General features: G+C 42.9%; 1 protein-coding gene across 4 annotated transcripts in view; it reads left to right on the top strand.

Moving 5' to 3' along the window:
* Window positions 1–13,827, top strand: part of mllt3 (MLLT3 super elongation complex subunit) — a 50,564-nt gene extending 36,737 nt beyond the window's left edge. The window contains exons 8-14 of one of the 4 annotated variants that reach the window (XM_035622718.2): window positions 2,072–2,141; window positions 2,550–2,603; window positions 3,852–3,990; window positions 5,254–5,344; window positions 5,474–5,542; window positions 6,893–6,964; window positions 11,998–13,827. In XM_035622718.2, coding sequence (XP_035478611.1) covers window positions 2,072–2,141; window positions 2,550–2,603; window positions 3,852–3,990; window positions 5,254–5,344; window positions 5,474–5,542; window positions 6,893–6,964; window positions 11,998–12,186 — 684 coding nt within the window. In that variant the 3' untranslated portion in view covers window positions 12,187–13,827. Of the gene's footprint in view, window positions 1–2,071; window positions 2,142–2,549; window positions 2,604–3,851; window positions 3,991–5,253; window positions 5,345–5,473; window positions 5,543–6,892; window positions 6,965–11,917 lie in introns of all 4 variants that reach the window. The other 3 variants (XM_035622734.2, XM_035622725.2, XM_035622742.2) reach the window with 3 other exon arrangements.
* The last annotated feature ends 5,644 nt before the right edge of the window (window positions 13,828–19,471 follow it).

Raw genomic sequence — 19,471 nt, 5'->3', positions numbered from 1 at the left:
TATGCGCACGAGCGTGTGCTCATGTTAGGGGCGAGGGGGGGGGCAATGAAAAATATTTCCACCGGACAATTATGTTACGCTGCTGCACGAGAGTAAGTTTACTATGGCTGGTCCCCGTACGGCTTTTGAAGCAATCTGGGAGTCAGTATATCCCATAGTGAGACACAAAAGGAATGCTATGAAAGAGAACTTTAGGTTATTTGCAGGTTTACTGAGTAGTAGCATGAGTGAGTTTCTCAGACTGCCCTTTTTGCTGTGGTGAAGCAAGGAAGAGGAGGGATGTTTTTTGATTGGTGAATGTCGCTATGTCAGCCCCTTATTTAGGGGAGGACATACATAGGACATACACGACATACACGACATCATAATAAAGTGATTAAGGGCTTCTGTTAAGGGCACGCAAGGGGCGTTACCCATTGTGAGACACTCATGCTACTCAGAGATCCGGGGTTATGCAAATAACCTAACTATTACTGTGCTGTACATGGTCTTCCAGCAGGTCACATCTGCACTTGTTTTTCTTTTGTCTCTAGCGATTCGAGAGCTAAAATGCATTTGCCTGGCATGTGTTTGCATCATCAGCAATCTCTGCCTTTAGAGTCTGTGTCTCTGCCTCAGCAGTTAAGAAGCATTTCGTTCGTGAAAGTATTGCTTTGTTCTCAGGAGTTGGCCCCAATGGATTTCTAAAGCTAAATTAATCGTAATTAACTGTGTTGGCTACTTCAATGTGTCCACTTGTGCCTGTCTCCAAATGGAATTAACCTATTATTGTGGAGGTTTGTCCTCCAGCAGAACGAGGCAGAGATGTTTTGCTTCAGGTCTTCACTTAGTATTTAGGGCCCGAGCACTGAAGGTGCTAAGGCCACACTCTAATTAACTCCTGGAGGATTAATCACAGCAAGTCCATATTCAGTGACTGTCATCTAAAGACCTTATTGATGAAATTTAACGTCCTCTTATGGCAGTCTGATATTTTGTTGCGGCACACGAAACAGCAGAATGCCATAATTCCAATCCACCTTGTCATATCCTCACCAAATTTCTCATGCTTGATAACAGTCCCGCCCTTAACACATCTACATGTCAATATTGAGCAATGGTCATAGCGCCACCTACTGACAACAGGTCAAGTGGCAACCCACTGTGATGTCATCCATTGGTTTATGAACTGCTGTTTTAGTTAAGCCTCGAGTTAAGTATTTTGGCCAGCACCATCTTAGTTTTTTGGAACCACTGGGCTCCATACTAACTTTTTTTTTACTAGGAGCACTGTAGCCCCATACTGATACTAAATCGACCTGCATCGAAATTATGTACATTATCGCTCTATTTTAACTGTTACTGATGAATGCTTTGGTAATAAATAGACGACTTACAGAAATTAGTGTGCTGTTTTATTGTAAGTTCACAATGTCACATTTTAATTGAATGTGGAAAAGAGCTTCAATGGTTCGTTCCGCCATTGTTGAGTGTGACATTTACCCTTTTAGAGCGGCCACTTTTTCCACCATGGGGTCGCTTCCTATAGCTTTTCATGCAAAAAAGGCGGACAGTGTGTATACACCTTTGACCCTCTAAACTAAGCACCACCCAACACACATAACCATCGCTGCTGTTCTCTAATGCCTTATTTTTGCCCTAATACAAAAATAATCTTTTCTCTCTGTTTGAGATCAATCTATTTATGCATTTTCATCATCTTTTTGATATCAGCAAGCTAATATCAGCCTATAAAACAGGCTGAACAGAACAATTATAGTCAAATAGTATTGAGCACACAGTTTGTGTGGCTGAAGGTTTGCAGCAGCAAAATATCCAATCCCCATAATGCAACTTGTTAGCATGTCCTATTGGAAACACCAATGGCAGGCAGCAATTAACTAAATATTATTTCATGACATGCTGAACAATCAGAAAGATGTAATCCAAGTCCTACACAGTAAAAAACAAGCTGAGGAAATGAAAGTGGTCCTGGGTCAACACTGCAAATACCAGCTGGTGATGATGTTTGACCAAACTCTTTCATGTGTATTATATATTTCACCATTTGTTTTTTTCTTTTTCCTCCCAGTCCGAACAGCCCAGTCCAGCCAGTTCCAGCTCCAGTTCAGGCTTTGCTCCCACCCACCACAAACGACAAGGTAACTTTCTGGAACACACTCAATGTTTATTGTGTATTTAAGTCAGAAATGACCTGTATTATGGTCCAGTGTAGCTCATATGATCTTAATAATAAGGCTGAAATCCATGGTCCAGTTTGATTACTGAGGTTTGATTTAAGCCATTTCAACAATTGCCTCACTCCGTTTTGGAATCACACGATTAAAGAAACCATGATGATGAAATCAAATTGTAGTACTGTAGGGGAAAAAACTTTTAGACTAGAAATCAAAGAAATCAACGACCAACAAATAGTGTAATAGGGACAAATGAGTCTATAATGCGATGTTTGGCCGAAAATGTGGACTTTTTCTATTTTTTTCTTTGAGTTTCTTTCCTTGAGGGTGACCTCTGCTTGTGTGTTTGCAATTTTTTTTCTCTGGATGCAGTGGTGGACTTCATCATCAGGAAAAGGCTGGCTATTCCTGCCACCACCCACACAGGTAACAGTTCCACTGAGACCTGTGAGGCCCCCACTATCCCAGTCACATGTGCATGGAGAATCCTTTTCCTGCTTGTCTATTTGCATGAACATTCATGCATCCCCTTACAGCCATGTCGGCAGGAGTGTTGGTGTTGGAATGTATCATCGATATGAGCACCATCACTGCTGATGCAGTAACATTTGTGCATACTCTCTTTCTTTTAGGTTTATTACTACTTGTCCAAACGCTATGAAAACACACACTTTCGTGTTGGGTTCCTTCATCGCCATGACCACTCACTTAGTTTGTTTTGATCCAGTCCCACCTACACTGAAATGTAGACTGTGACCCCCGACGAATTCTGGGAGCTCATCTATTTGCTCTGCCAGACCCTGGATCTGTCTGGATCCCCTCCATTGGAAAGTGATTTCCTCCGTCCGAAAACCAATCGCAACCGATTATCCGATCATGAACGGGGTTTATACCACGACCCGGAGAGAAGACACTTTTGTAAACAACCAAGGCTGTCGCTGATGAACAAGCATTTGACAAAAAGTACTCGATATTTTCAAATTAAACAGCAGCGCTCGTTCACAGGAATCTTCATCACAGGCATCTCCTCTCTGTTGCCATTTTCGCGTCGCTCAACAGACGTCAAATGATTCGTTGCTCTCACTGGTTTTAGGTCTATCCAATTGAATCCGAAGGCATTTAGGTCTGCGTCAGTTGGTAATGCCTCTTGGAGATTGAACATTAACAGAGAGGTCCCAGACTAGTACGCATTTGAGAATTAGTCTGGCTACACAAGGCTAACTGAAATTCATCACAGCAGCAAAACTTTGTTTAGTGAGCTGTTTTTTTTTATTTATTTAAAAAAAAAAATTGTGGGGGATGGGGGGCTGTTAGTCAGATTTTTTATTTCAAAATTTTCATCTTCACTGGCTTGGGACTGACAGTCTGATAGAATAGGGAAGTCAAAAAGTACTGCGTGATAGACTGACACATAGGTTTTGGTCTTTTCATGGGATTTGGTGACAATTAGAAAATTTGAATACAGTAAATGTAGCCTTTCTGGGATCAGCCCTTCAGCTCGTCCTCACCTCTGGTTTCCTGCAGCCACAAGCTCCACTACGCAATCCCACCCACCCTCCACCACACAGCATGACCTGCTGCTTTATGCATGTTTTCACTTGTGTTTTAATTTGAAATAATTCTTTGAAATAAACCTGATTCCAATGTGGCCTTTGTGTTCTGTTCTACACACAGTGCTGGGCCCGCTGCAGTCAGTGATGCAGGATCTGCACTCCGACGACAACGACGAGGATTCAGAGGACGATGACGACAACGACATGGACTCTGACATGGAGCGGCTGGCGCACACACACCACACACACCACCAACGCAGGTTAGTGTGTTCTACTTTTGTGAGTATGAATCATCATATACAGTAAAAAACAGAGAAATATGCAAGCACAGGAAAAAGTTGTGCCACAAAACCACCTGACCTTATAACTGCATGAACTATGCATGAGCTTCTAACTTCTAATTGAAGTGGATTCTTTGTAGAGTTTTGGGACCACCGTGCGAGCAAAATGTGCCTGTGACAGAATGTTGCACTATGTACGGTGTGGAGGAGTCGCCAAAATTTTCATATCAGCTGCAATGAAAACGCCAATGTCTCCCGCTTTTGCCGTGGCTCTAACGCTTAACTCTGGAAGCTACGGTGCAAAGGCATTTGTCAGCATTGTCTGACCTTTCAACGTTTTATTCCCAGGCACGGTTAAGTAGAGAGCTGTGGTCATTCTGTAAAGTGTCTTTGCAAAGTGCTTTTGTTAACCGCAGTGTATGGCAACATTTTAGTGCTTATATATCGTTCGTGTCTTGTCTGTCACTGTGTTGCCGTTTATTATTCCCACCTGGATCCCAAAACGCTGCCACACAACGATATCAGACACCGACATCATTCTAGCCGCAGCTGGACACTAATACGTGAGACAGCTTTTCACCTCGACAATATTTGATCGTGCCACGAGAATCTCATCATACCCCTAATGATTTTAGGTAAAATTCACGAAGAAGCTAAATTATCGGTTGCAAGTAGTTGGAAAGGCATTCGCAACGGTTTATGGGATGCATAATTCCAATGTTTTGTTTATGGCAACAACTAATGTCATTGTTTATTGGCTTGGTTCCAGGCTTAAAACTGTTTATATAAGGATATTATGAAACATCAATGGAGTAAATGAATTGGGAAATCCATTTCCGCAACTGGAGCCGTTCAAAACCATCATATCGGTCTCTGTTATATCATATATATATCATATATATGATATAACATTTGTGAACACTGAGCCACGGTTTTCTCTTTTAAATATTCAAAATGTTTGCATCAATCTAATGAAGTGCTGGGTATTTGCTGTTGCACTAGTCAATATTTCTGTTTAGGCAATTGATGAATGACTGTGTGTAATTTGAGAGTTGAATTTCCCCTCATTGTCCAGAACCAATCAGCAGACAGGCAAAGTCATATGAGCGGTGTTCACTAGAGCGGAGCATGTAGCAGTTAAAGATCCAGGCGTGGACTCATGGCAGCCATGTGAAGTATGTGTGTTTTAATGTACTGAAGGAATTGTTTCTTCCTTTTCTTCTCCTGTATCCACCTGCCCAGGGTCAGTCTAAGTGACGGCAGTGAGAGTGACAGCTCCTCACCCCCCTCCCGCAATGAGGCCACACCCCTATTGAAGACTACTAATAACCAGGTAACATCCTATTGCATCATATATTTTCTCACCCAGTGTATTTCAATGTTTAACGGGAACAGAGGTGTGTACTGGCTGTAGCCGAGGTCACCCGGTGACTGACCCTCTGTTTACGCTGTCCCCTGTCAGATCCTGGAAGTGAAGAGTCCCACCAAGCAGAGCAAACAGGACAAGAACAAAAACCTTGATTGTGACAAGGTACACAAGACCTCTGTTTGTTTTTCCGTATAACACAGCGAGGCTAAACAGATCAGGGAACTGTTATCAGGAAGACGCGTAAAGAGTGCGGCCTGCCACATTGTGTTACATAAATCAGACACACACTGATGCGGGCTAGATGTGTGTTTAGTTTGATGAGTCATCAGTCTGGTCTCACAACCCTGCTCCGGACCAGAGGATGACGTGTCTGTGACACTGTTTCTGATCTGAGCTGGTGAACATAAGCCTCATTTATAACCTTGTAGGTTGATTACTATATTGTAACTTTATGGTTGATTTTGGCCGCAGCTGGACTGCAGTGTTCAGCTTGTTGCATAAAACCTTGTAGCCTCTTCAACTTGGCTGACCCACCAGTAGTGAGCTTGTCTGTATGAACTCACGCTGTGCGGCTGCTTATGAAACATTCTACCAAAGCACCCAACTTTATTTGCGATTGAAGCTTGATTCTACAGCTTTCAAAGGCTGCAAATTCTGTCTGGCTGAGTTTAGGTTACATTGTATGAAATCATCTAGAATATTTACTTGAAACATGGTGTTGTTGTGGGGTTTCAATAAGGGTTGAACAGCTTTGACAAGATGATACAAAATATACATGTGATACTGTCAAACAAAATGAAGATGATTTGAAGAAGGCGTGTACAATCTGCGGCAAAACACTGGTTTGCTTACAGCTGCAGACTCCCCCCGTCTTCTCCTGCATGCCCTGTGTATCATCAAATAAATGCAAAATGCCCAAAATAATCTTGAAAATGAATAAAAAAATACATGTATTTTAATCCACAAATGCATTTAAGGGGATCTATAAGGGGATAACTTTCTTTCAGGAGGTAAAGATGAGTAAATAAGGAAGAAAACTATAATATAAACCACGTTGCGCACACTGTGTAGTTAAAAAAAAGTGTGATTATTGTAGTTGGTACTTAAAAATAACGTTCAACTTATGAGCTCTGTATTTAACCTGAATCCATTTTTTGTTACTAAGAGAAGTGTCCATAGCATTGGGTTCAAAATCAGCTTGGTTTATTAATCGTTCTTACTAAGTCTCCGATCAGAAAATTCCTCATTTAAATCCAAAGCTTTCCAATTTAATACTTTTATATTCAGATGAAAAAAAAACAATTTTTTAACAACATCTCAGACATTTTTGACCCTGCTGTGTGTTGGAATGCGTGTCACCTTGTGTTGGGGCTGCCCGCAGGGGGCCGGCATGTTCACTATCCTCTGCCTAACAGCTGGTTCCTGTGTAGAAGTGCTAACAGTGCTCAATGAGATTAATTATTATTATTATTATTATTATTATTAACACCACGCTGCTGTGTGTTTTTGAAGGCTTACCTGGATGAGCTGGTGGAGCTGCACAAAAGACTGATGACACTAAGAGAAGGTCATATACTGCAACAGGTGAGCTGCCGCTGTTAACACACATCAACAGTGTGTATTACTGCACCATTGACAGTCATGCACCTTTGTGGTGAGCCCCCCCTCCACCTCCCTCTTTTTATTACAGCTAGAAATTTCCACTCTCTCACACGATGCTCTTCACACGTTTAACAACCCGAGGCGCACACACAGGTGGGCGTAAGGGCATTTAAATACAACAAGGCGACCAAGTGATTAGTGAGCACTGCGATGTGTTTGTGTTGGCAGTCATGGTTCTTCCAGTGAATTCATTCATGTCCTGAAGCCGCGCTGCAGTCAGCTGCCGAAGCTTCTCCCTTTGCCTCTGGTTTATTACTGCTTCTGGTTCAGGGTCTCTGAAGGGGTAACCTTATTATTAAGATGAGCTGAAAATATTTCTCTTGTAATGCAGTTGAACTGTAATAACTGGTGGGGGGAGCGGGACTTCAGCCGTTACCACCTTTTTTTGTTTTGTTTTGTTTGTTTGTTCTTAAGAAAGACATGAAAAGCGGAACGTGTCCTTTTCCCTCACAAAGTTCACCGAAGCTTTGTCTACGTGTAGAGAGTCAAAATGCCCTAACCCCCCCGGATTGGGTTCAGTTTTGTAAGTCACCTTTTTTTTTTTCCAATTTGATTTGTCAGCCGTGAAAAGGTCAGATAGCTATAACCTTCCTCCAATGTCTGTATGCATGGCCAGAGATCAAACACTGCTCAGTATCATTTAGTCAAATGTAAAAAAAAAGAAAAGTGTTTGGCGTGGAAAACCTGATCGTAAATGCCCCAAAAATGATTTGAATCTCAAAAAAAGGTCTTACACTTGGCTGAAATAATAATCACAAGAGAGCAGCCATCAGCCAGTCAACACAGGAAGCAGTGCTCACCTCAGTCCTCACGTCCTGAAGACAAGGCCGCGTGAAAAGAAGGAAAAAGCAATAACGAAACTTCATAGATGGCTACCACTTTTCTTCTTCTTCTGTCTCTTTGTTGTTATTTGCGCTCACGCAGTTGAGAGGAGGGTGTAACATGAGCTGATCAGAGATCAGATCTCAATGTGGACACTGGAGACGCATATTAATACCAGGTGTAAATGTGATCAGGTTCAAATCATATCTTGGTACAATCACATTTTAATGCCAGGTGTAAATTGGGACAAATTGCATTGGAAACATAAGATCTATGTGGAGTGATGGGGAGACTAACATTCCTCACATTAATACATGAAACAAACAGAAATTTGCCCTGAACTATTTTACATTCTTCACATTCTTCTTCCTCGTCAAAACCGGTCATCTTTATTACCCACAATGCACTGCGATGTTCCACAGTTCGGAGGTATTTCTGAGACAGAGAACACGGTACAGAGAACACGATAAGAACGAGATCGTTCATTGGTTCACTGCTTGCGCATGCGTATAGTCACGTCTCCTGGAATTTCAAAGATAGCGGGCGACGACGTAACGTCTCACATATTTTCATTGATTTTTATACTTTTAAAGCATTTAAATGCTGACACGCGGACTCAAGTGACATCACTCGAGAACACTTATCACATATGTAGCAGTTCTGCCCAACACCTCGAGACGCGCACAAATCTGCGGAGAGCCTATTAATATATTGCAGTAATGCAGATGAACCTCAGTAAAATACTCAGAAAAGATCTAGGAAGCCTCTACACAGTTGTATCACTCAGGTGGGTGCTATACAGGTTGAGCCAATGTGATTCCAAAATACAGACTTGACCTCAAGATGAATTAAAATAGGTAATGCAAGTAGAATTTATTACACTTTATGAAGACATAGCTCAAATACTGACCTCACCTAGTTTTATTAGAAAATTTGGCAACGTGGTATTATGACTTTGATCAAATTACATTGCCATTGAGAAAACATCTGATTTGTTTGAAGTCTGGTCTTTAATAGTTAGATCTCTACATTATCAATTTTTATGCTGAAGTGACCCTGAAGTGATGCTGAAGTGACCCTGACCCTGAAGGCCATGATTACAAAAAAATACTGGGTGGTTTCCCACAGTTTTCTCTGCTCTCAGCGTGATATCGCTGCATGCTGGTGCTGTTGGTCGGCTATATTGTTGCATTGGATTAGAAGAGGAGCTGTAATCTGTTACAGATCCTCTGTAATCCGTGGTTTCATCTGGAAGCAATGAATTATTTGGTCAACCGCATGACGTCATTAATGGATCTTCCCCGGCGGCGGCTGCCAAGTTCTTCCTCGCTCTCCCTAACAAGACGTCTGGCTCAGAGGAAACACGAAATCCCATCTAAAACGCGTCGCTCTTGCACGGCCCCAACTTGCGCAGCAATCAACCTAATCTGGCAGAGTTCACCAACTGGCTCCACTTCCTGTTACACTAGATGGAAATGATTAAGTGGCAGCCGCGGCTGCACACCGGTGGGGACCACAGATTGGGTCACATAGAGCTGCGGTGTGGGACTCTGCGTGAGTTTGGTAGCTTGTTTCCTGTTGAGGCCTGAACAGTAATGCAAATGAGCAAACGGGCCAAATCAGCATCCACACAACGCAAACAAGGAGGAAAAGTGTGAAGTGACACCCGAGCATCTGACTTGGATCTGTTTTTCCAAACTGACTGCACCTAAACCAGCACCGTGGTCCCAGTAAAACAGCTGATTCTAAAAAAACAACAAAGAAAAACAAAACACAGTCTCCCTCTTTTGGTCAGCCAACACCAAAACCTCTAATTACAGCTGAAGCTCGGTCGACAGTGGGACAGATCATTCGGTGATTCTGCTTAATCCCAGCTTCTCATTTCAGACGACCTAACCAGTGGAAAATAAAACACAATTCTGACATCACTGTTTTTTCAAAAGTTCACTCGGTAGCGTCCGCACGAAAAACCAGGCTCAGCATTTTCCACGTTTTTGATGAACCTTATTTTTTTCTTCTCTCCGAGTGACAGTTCGTCTCAGTGCCCCGGGTGTCAGTCATTGGCGGCACCAGAGGTTTTCTTTTGCTGGTGCTATGGGGTCGCTCGACGTTTCACTGAGGGTGCTCTGAAATTTAGAGTTTCCCTTGACATTAATCATTTCCGGTGTATTTAAGTCCATCTTTACGAACCCGAAGCAGAGATGGCTCATGTCTGTGATCTGACACGAGCTAAGCCAGAAAACCAGTCAAATTTCAAACCAGATATAACTGTAAAATAGACAGGAAAAACTTCCTGAGGAAAATTTGGCGTGTGAACATATCATTTGCTTTTAGCAATGAAAAGTGCTCTATAAATGAAATTCATTATTATTATTTGTTCTTCAGGCTTTGAGCACATTCAACTTGAAATCAAACCACTGGTACTGTATGAAAGTGCCAGTTCTCAGCTTGAACATGACTGTATTTCTGTCAGTACAGAAAGAACTGGGTGGAAGATGTGGAACTGTACACATCTACACATAGTGGCAAAACATTAGGGGTTCAAAAGTAATTGGACATGCATACTGTACATGATGTGGAAATGCTCCTGCCAGGCCCCTAGTCAAATTTTCTGGAAAAAGTGTCAGAGTGAGCTTGTGTGAGACGACGGCTGGAAAATCTCCAGGGAAATTCCCAACGAGCGAGTGGACATGTTGGTGGCCTACACAGAAACGCTGCTGTCCCCAGCAGGATTATCGCCACGTCCTGTCTCCTAGGCGATTCACACAGACGCCACGGGATGATCGGGGAATGTTCCCGTCTGACTCGGACAATGCCCTGCTCAGTCATATGTGAAAGGCAAACCGCGGAAAATGTTCGGACCCCAATTTGCCAGATGTTTTCCGTGTGAAGTGTTGGACTCACAAACATCTGACGTGAAAAAAACAAAATCCCAAGGAGGCCGTAGTGAAACCCAGGAGAGCATCACCGAAGGGGAGACGGGTTTCTTTGTTGTGGGCTCTCGCTGCCTTACGTCATCGGTAAGCGAGAGCCGCAGAGTCGGACGGAGCTCAGGTGACTGACTCTGACGGTCAAGGATCGTTCACCTTCTCACCCTGAAGAGATTTTGGCCGTTTGTGTCAAGCATCTCTCTAAATTTTGTGTAGATTCCAGGCCACTGATGCTGGATTTGATTCAACGACTTGGCCGCTTTCGTTTGTTTCCTCCCTTTTTATTCTGGCAGATTCATTTATTCTGAACAGATTTGCACTAAACCTGGTGAAGGGAAGAACCCACATACTCTTGTATATCTGCATAGATCTGCATATCTATTCAAACAGCGGTTCTTCTAATATTTTAGTTAAATTCTCAGGAAAACATTTTCAGATCTCTTTGTAAGAAAACGCGACATTTATCGTCTTTGAGATCGAAAGTTCTTACAGCTGGATGCAGATTATCGGACTATGTCCTTTTCTCTGTTCATTTCTCTGTCGTAAGAGTGAGACAGACACGTAGTATTGATTGTCAGAGGTATGTGCTCTACTGGGGGTCCTTTCAGCTCAATTTCAACAAAACCGTATCTGTACATATTTTTCCAGTCTTGACTGCAAGTTCAAATACTAAAACAAGTTAAAGAGGCGGTTAAACAGAGTTACTGACCAGGCTTTAATGGCAGTAAAAATGAAAGTTGAAGAGTCACTTATCATAGTTTAAGTGACGTTCTAAAAGAAGCTAGAAGTCTTTAAGGCCTGAAAGGAGTTGAAGTGTCTGTTATAGGTGATGTCAATTGAAACGTCAGTGCTGAAAGAAGTGATGAATGAGTTTGGTATCCGCTTCGGTGCAAGCACTTCAACATGCTGAATCATACAACTTGAAAGGAGATGAAGTGACGGTCAAAGAGGAAGTACAGGAATCAAGGAGTTGAATATCTCAACTGACGCCAACACACGGGATTTCAAATTCGCTGGAGTGTTATATCTGCTCATGTTTGATCATCTGAAGTTCAGTAGGAGTCTACTGGAGAAGTACAAGTCAATACATCCTGTGTTTACCCACTGTTCCTGTGTTTTCCAGATTGTGAACCTGATTGAAGAGACTGGACACTTTCACATCACAAACACTACTTTTGACTTTGACCTTTGCTCCTTGGACAGAAGTACAGTAAGGAAACTCCAGAGTTACCTGGAAACCTCCGGCCTGTCCTGAGGCCCCGAGCAGCTGGCTGTTGGATCTCTGACTTCTCTCGAATGAACTCTTTGGACGCAATGCAAAAGCCCCCACTGTGGCCGGGTCCAGTTGCTGTGCGTGTCCAGCCTGCTGGTTGGACTGGGCTCTCTGAATGAAGAGGCCGTCCGGCTGCAAAGACCAGAGCCCGGTGTCAGGGGGATGAGCCCTGTCGATCAGGAGATCACCCGGAAAGCCTTGAAAATTTCACTTGATCTAAAAGAAAAGAAAAATGGTGAGGAGTGGCGACAGTGTTGCTCTTAATGAATGTGCATATTGTTACCATGTATGTTTCTTGATTCGTTGTACATTGTGACTAATGCATGGTCAACATTGCCTTACAAAAATCGTAAGTCTTATTTATTGAATTTAATTTGTGTGCGTGCGCGTGTGTGCGTGTGTGTGTATTTGTAATGGGGAAAAAAGAGAAGAAAAGCAGCAGAATGAGACTTTGTTAAAGCACTTCAGAACCGGCCTGTCTTTGACTCTGTGTGACAGTTGAGCATCACTACAGCATTCAATGTGTCACTGACTTGAATTACAATCAAATCTGACTGGTGCATATCAACAGGAACAAAAAACTGCCACACCGAAAGAGCTTTTTATTTTCAATAAAAAACAATCTGCAATTTACATAAAAACGCCAAAAATCTTTCAGAAAACCCCGACAGAAACATAGTGGGAGTGGTTTGGAAACAATTACTGCATATTTTTTTTGTCAAAGTAAATAAAGCTCGGATTGGATCGGGCTTTAACCCGATCCTGTCATTCCCCATCCTTTGAAGACAAAAATTGTAAGCAAACACCACAAAGGACAGAGCAGCACGCTGTCAGACGATCTTGCATACTGAGGCGTGTTCAAAAACATGACATAAAACTACTACACAGACGCTTTAAATTCCCTTTTCCCATTTCTTTTGTTTTTCCCTCTCGGAGAAGCATTTTGTTCAAAGATGTATTTCTGTCACAGAAGTTCCTGTTGACACGACTTGCACACCGATGTTTGTCTGCAATCATTCCGCATGCATAAAAAATTAAAAAATACAAACGCACTCGGCATTTTAACACACCGCACGTCTTTCCATTCCAAGTGCAGCATCATGTGGCAGTTTTTTGATTCCCATATTCGACACTCTATAGGTTGAGACGCGAGTGGCTTCATGGACGTTGTGCTGCAGCAGGTCCTGCATCATGGGCTGCAACTTTAAAAAAGCTTTGTTGTTTGGAATGGAACATGCCAAAAGTGTAGTTTATAGATTCAATTGGTTTAGGATACTACTTCTGTTTTTCTACAGAATATGATTTAAATGAATGAGGATCTCTTTGCCATTGGGGGGGGGGGGGTGGATTTGTAGAACAGACCCAAGCCCCATAGCAAGGAAAGGGAGAACGAACTCCCCTCATGATGTCCGGCGAGTAAAGGAGCAACTCCCGTGTTCTGCATTTCAAGTGTTGAATGAAATGTTTTGGGTAAATCGAATGGAATTTTTCTGACCGACAGGTATTGGTACGGGTGTAAGAAGAAAAAAATCTGATCTTTAATTTATTTTGTGGGAGTTGGATTTGTTAAATCAAAGCGCAGCGTTCATTTTCTGAAGAGAAAGCCTTTGTTTGATTTATTACAGAGGATAAACTGTGTCGGTCCTTTCCAAATGACCTTAAAGGGTTTTTTTTCTTGCCCTGTGTTCAGTCTAACGGCTTCTTGTGTATTTTGAGGACATACAATAAATATTCTGTATGATGTACAGATGAGTTATTAAGCTACGTGTGGATGAGCTTTATTTTTTGTTTTCTTTTATTGTTTCCAGCGGCCCAGAATGTCAAATGTTTTTATCTTAATTCACCAAACTAAACTTCTGCTATCAAAGTAATTTACACACATCCTGATGGAGACATACTGTAGAAATATGACGTCTTTTAAAGGAAACTGCAGGCAATTACAATTTAGGTTTAGTCTCCATAGCTCTTGGCATCGGTGCTATTGGCTTATGATAACTTGCACATACACTGATACATACATACTGAGGGTATTTTTTTTATTATTATATACATTATATGTGGCCAACTGATGAAGTCAGAGCCACAAAAATACAACACATTGGAATAAACGGTAATGATCCTTAAACATTACAAGGTTATCCCTATCAGTGTCAACATATAATATATATTGAAATAATATATTTACTGTATTTATTTATTGGGCCATACACATAATCACACGGACGGCCACAATAAAAATTAAATCTGGTTATCTTTAATACCAGTACATCATGACGTCCATAATAATCAGAGATTTTCATTTGGCGTATTGCGTTGAAAACTTCAACCGTAAGACTCGGGTGTCATGGAATTCAGTTTATTTTACTGCAGGCTGTTGAACAGTTTTCCTTCCACACGCAGCTGATTCTCACACGGTCTGTGGTGGTGACCGCATAACACGCTCGGAAATACAAATTTCACATTGCGGGGAAATTATGCGAGGAAGCCACCGTCTCATTGTTGCGGAGACAAAGATCCCCGTCCCAGCGCCTCTGTGCGTCTCCTCGATCCCGCTTCCCCGACTACGAACAACCAGAAATGTAGTGAGGAGTTAACAGGTCAGTAAGACTGTAAATGATCTGGGCTTTCCTCTACTGGATGACAATAACAGTGCATGTTCTTCTTGTGTCTCAGTGGGTGGTCCGACCGAGGAGACGCTGGAAGTCGTCCAGTTTCTCCATTTGTCGTGGGGCGAACAAGAGGAATCACAAAGTGCTTCAATGTCGTCCATTTTACCCGGGCTGCACTGGAACAACCTGTTCCCGCCGCACTGGAGGATAAATGTTAAAAATGTCTCTGCGGAGGAGTTGGTAGGTGTTCGTCTGTGTGCCCTCAATGTGCAGTCGCGGTGCAAATCCGTTCCGGGTGCCATTCGCACTGGTGTGGATCCTCCGCACACATTTACAGTTTCTGCAGTTTCTGCTTTCCTGGCAGCGGCGCAGAAATCTAAATGTGTCATTTTGGTTTGATATCACCGGCCCACATTTATGCTCCTTTTGATTTAAACTGAGCCCCGAAGGCAGGACGTCATAACCGACAAACACACACACTCACACACACACACACACACACACACACACACACACACACTCCGCTGTGGAAGTGGCTGTGGGAGGAATGAAGAGAGAAGATCAGACTCTGCACACTTGTTCACATCGACCCACCTCTCTGTGATCAGTGGATGTGAATGTCAATAGGAAGTTGCACAATTTGCACGGCGCCTGTTGTCTAACTTTAGGCATTAGGTGGAAAGAGGGTGGGAACACTGTACAATACAGTAGAATTACCAACCTGTTTCGCCACCGGGTGCTTTACACACTGGTGCCAGCCTCTCTTATATGAACAGCACGAGTCTCCATGGAGACTGCAGATTGAATGTGTAAGAGGGGCAATGCACACACTGTATCTAGTCCAATCAGACAATGTTAACTTTGATACATTTTCTCTACGTCATATGATGACGGATGATTGGTTAATCTAAATAGGCTGCAGATTTGCGTCTCTGATCTTATTGGTTGAAAAAGTGAGTGCATGACTACTCCTGTCTATAGTCCAATAGGATGCAGAGATACCTGGAGAAATATCTCTGTGAACTCGGCATGACGTCATATTCTGACTTCTTTGTGACTTCTTCATCACGTCACTTATCATCATGAGGAATCATTCTTCTGGTCAATGTAAGCTTTAGGTTATCTATATTACCGACGTCTATCATGAGATAGCTTGGAAAAGTTTTTTGCACCATATCTTTGTTGCGCTCAACCTTTACCTTTGACCTTTTTCAATCGTAGACTGAAAAACTCACCTGTTCAGACTGCACCTATTGGTCCATGAAGCATTAAAGCTGAAAAAAATGAAATGAATTCTTCAACGGAGCACTTGACGCCGTTTTGTCTATTTTATAAATGTTTATGTACTCACATCTTGCACATTTGGGGTAATACAGTATCTTCATGGTTGAGCGCACTTATTGTAAGTTAAGTCAAACGTAATGTATTGCGATGACCAAAAGTTAATCATCTGGAATTAATAAGTAAGTTAAGTCAAGTAAGTAATATTCCCACCAAGTTTGGGGAAAATCAGTCAGTTCGTTGTTGAATTATTTGACACACACACACACACACACGCACACACACACCCACAAGTGCAAAAAAACACTGCCCTATCCAACAATGCCGCCAAATAATGATGGTATTTAAAAACATTATTCAATTGGTGGATTAGGTGCTATATATAAATATATAGACACACACATTCACACGTAATCTTTGGGAGCTTGTCGACAGAGATATGAATGTATTATCTGTATATTTGAGCACATTTACATATACATATATCCACACAGGTGTACAAGTAGTTAGCTGGCGACATGCTCTTTGGATTTCAAAGCAGCAGTAACATAATAAACAGCAATAATTAAGGATATGTTCAAAAAAAAAAGAAACTGACAACACAATTTATGATGAAGAAAAATAAAATAAATGATAAAGATTCAAAAAACGAATAAAGGTAGTAGTTTTTGAAAAAGAGCCGCGTCCAGATGTCGTGTCCGAGTGAACCCTGTCGTCGCCCAGCCTCCATTGGTCATGGCGTGTCTCTGAGGTTTACCCTGGATGCTCTCCGACGAGCCTTTGAAGCCCCTGCGATGACCGAAGGAAACTTTTAAAGGTCATTCGCCTTCAACAGTCTTTCTTTTGAGTAGCATCCTCGTCTGAATGCAGGACTCGGGCCACGTGCCATCGCTCTGAGGACGACTCGGGGTCAAGGCTGGAGACTCGGGTTACAGCATTGTGTCGCATCGAGTTTCAGGCGTACTGGGAGAGAAGGACTGTTGTGGACTCGCAGCCATGGGAGTGGGTTTCCTCGCTGTTTGGTTCTCTGCCAAGGGGGAGCCTGTGTTCTATCACAGAGAGTTGCGGACAGCTCACAAGCTGGAAGTTTCCCAGTGGAGGAAACACTTTGTATCCATCAGACATCTTCTTCATTGCCTCATGAATCAAACTCCTTCTAACAAGAAACACCAAACCTGAGCTGTTTCGGTTCCACAGCACCGTTACCGCAGAGCTCCACATGCGCCGCGCTGCAAACGAATGGCGAGCTAAAATCCATTCAATATATTATATATTGAATATTAAATAAACGCTGAATTTGAAATGACTTAATACAGGTGAAATGATCTGTCCATGCAGCAAGATCATTGTACATGATCTTTAAAATAAGCATGAACATATTCATGGTCAAGTCAAGAACATACATGAAGTCAAAGATAGAAAGTAAATTAAGTAAATTACTTTTAAAACACGATAATTAATGTTAAATTTGGAAATCTTGGATTTTAAATCGTGGCAAACACGGATCAATTTTGCAGTGCACATCTCTGGGCTCAGACGGCGCTGATTGTTTTCGTGTCCTCAGTATTTGGATGATCCACAGTGTACACCCCGAATCCTCCCACTCCCACTCTCAAGGGACGCAGCATCTGAACCTCCACGCGCCCCACGAGCGTGAAACAGCTTATCCGTGTGTTTTCACTGGGATTAAAAGACTATATATGAGCAACACACTTGCTCAATGTGTCTATACACAGCAGGCGTCCAGGCACAGTACCTGAGTCTTGGAAGCACCCGGAGCACGGTGCACAAATAGTTCGCCCGTTCTCTTTCAGACGTCGGGAGCCTCTCAACGCATATTGGCTTCTGCGACATTGCGTCACGCGAATATAGATATATATACACACGGTGGGGGCAATTTTGTGTCATTTACATGGACTTTGTATCACAATTGGTGTGAACACACGCGCCCGGCGGGAGGAGAAGTGGATTGGGATTGAGTCGGCTCGAGGAGGACCACAAATATGAGTCAAGGCAAATGCATACCACCATGTGGTAGAGACCCAGTTAGACACCGACTTTGTCTTCAGTTTCAAGCGTTGTTCTCCTTCACCTTTCCCTGCGACCGCTCGTTGTGTTCAGACGAGTCAGTAGACTCAAGGTCTAGTGCCGTTTGTAAATCTGGACGGCACTCTGGAAATGTTCGGTGAAATTGCATCTGCAGCTTTGAATGAAGCCATCCTGTAACCATTTGCTCATGTGGCATCCCCCTCCAGCGGACGACATAATCGACCGACCAACCGCTTGAGTAGGAAGGGAAACTCGCTGGTCTCTGATCCCACTGCCGCTCCAAATGGAGACGCAGAAAGGGAAAAGCGGCCGCTGCTGCGACTCCTGGATCAGGGCTATTTTCCTCCGGGAGAATGGAGCTGAGGGAGGAGAGGGGGGTCCAGAGGGAGGAGGAGAGGGAGGAGAGGGGGTCCGGAGGGAGGAGGAGAGGGAGGAGAGGGGGTCCAGAGGGAGAATGGAGCTGGGGGGGGGGGGGGTTCAGAGTCTAGGCCAGCCAGCAGGACATCCTGTTCCAAATACCCTTTCCTCCAATGAAAAAAGGGGGCGGGACATTCGAAACAATCTCCACACAGAAGAGCCACAGAGACATTGATTGTCCCCCTGGCACGAGGCCAGGAACGAGGAGAAAGGCTCCCCTCCCACCAGGCCTCTGGGCGGCAGTCAAAAAGCACCTCGAGGAAGTCATTAGAGCTCAGGGATGATGAAAAGTCCCCCCCCACGCTGTCTGGAGGCACGCTGCAACGCCTTCGGCAGTTCTGAGTCAGTCGCAGGTGCAATGCAACTGGCCGGGCCACATGAACGCCGGTGTGTGGCGTCAGTGGGACCACTTCATGACATGTCAACTCATTCACGCCGACATCACCTCAGCGTGTCGACAGGCGGAACGCGGAGCAACACACACGCTACAAACTCAGCACTTTGAGATTGGGTTCAGCAATGAAAAGTGCTCTATTAATGAACTATATTGTTATTATTATTATTATTATCATTATTACAAACTATCGCCGCAGCATTTAGGCAGCTGTCGCACTGATTCCAACAGGAAATGTGGACATTCTCACCTTTCTTCTGAAAAAAGAATTGAAACTTGAGTCAAAAATACAGTGAGTTCCATTAAAAAAAAGACTATAACTACTAGTTATAGACTTCATAACTACTACAATATTACTTGTGTTTTGTATGCTGCTAAGAAGACACCACAGAAGATGGGTCAAGTATAGCTACATCATTGTTTAAAGTAAAAACTATTTTATTATGGTCGTTTTAATAAAAAAAAAAATCATGAAATAATAAAAAAAGTGAGTAAGCGGCCAGGAAATATTAGGCTTCCGTATTAATCACAATGAAACACTTGTCATTGACATTGTGGGCGAGAGGGGACAGCGTCGGTTTGACTAAAATGTGTGTCGTGAGTGGAACTGAATACGCTGAATCAAATAATCTGTCATCAATACATGCTAATGAA

Source organism: Scophthalmus maximus, chromosome 1 (assembly GCF_022379125.1).
Source record: "Scophthalmus maximus strain ysfricsl-2021 chromosome 1, ASM2237912v1, whole genome shotgun sequence".
Taxonomy (NCBI): domain Eukaryota; kingdom Metazoa; phylum Chordata; class Actinopteri; order Pleuronectiformes; family Scophthalmidae; genus Scophthalmus; species Scophthalmus maximus.
The sequence above is the reverse complement of the archived record's forward strand: the minus strand, read 5'-3'. Positions and strand labels throughout refer to the sequence as shown.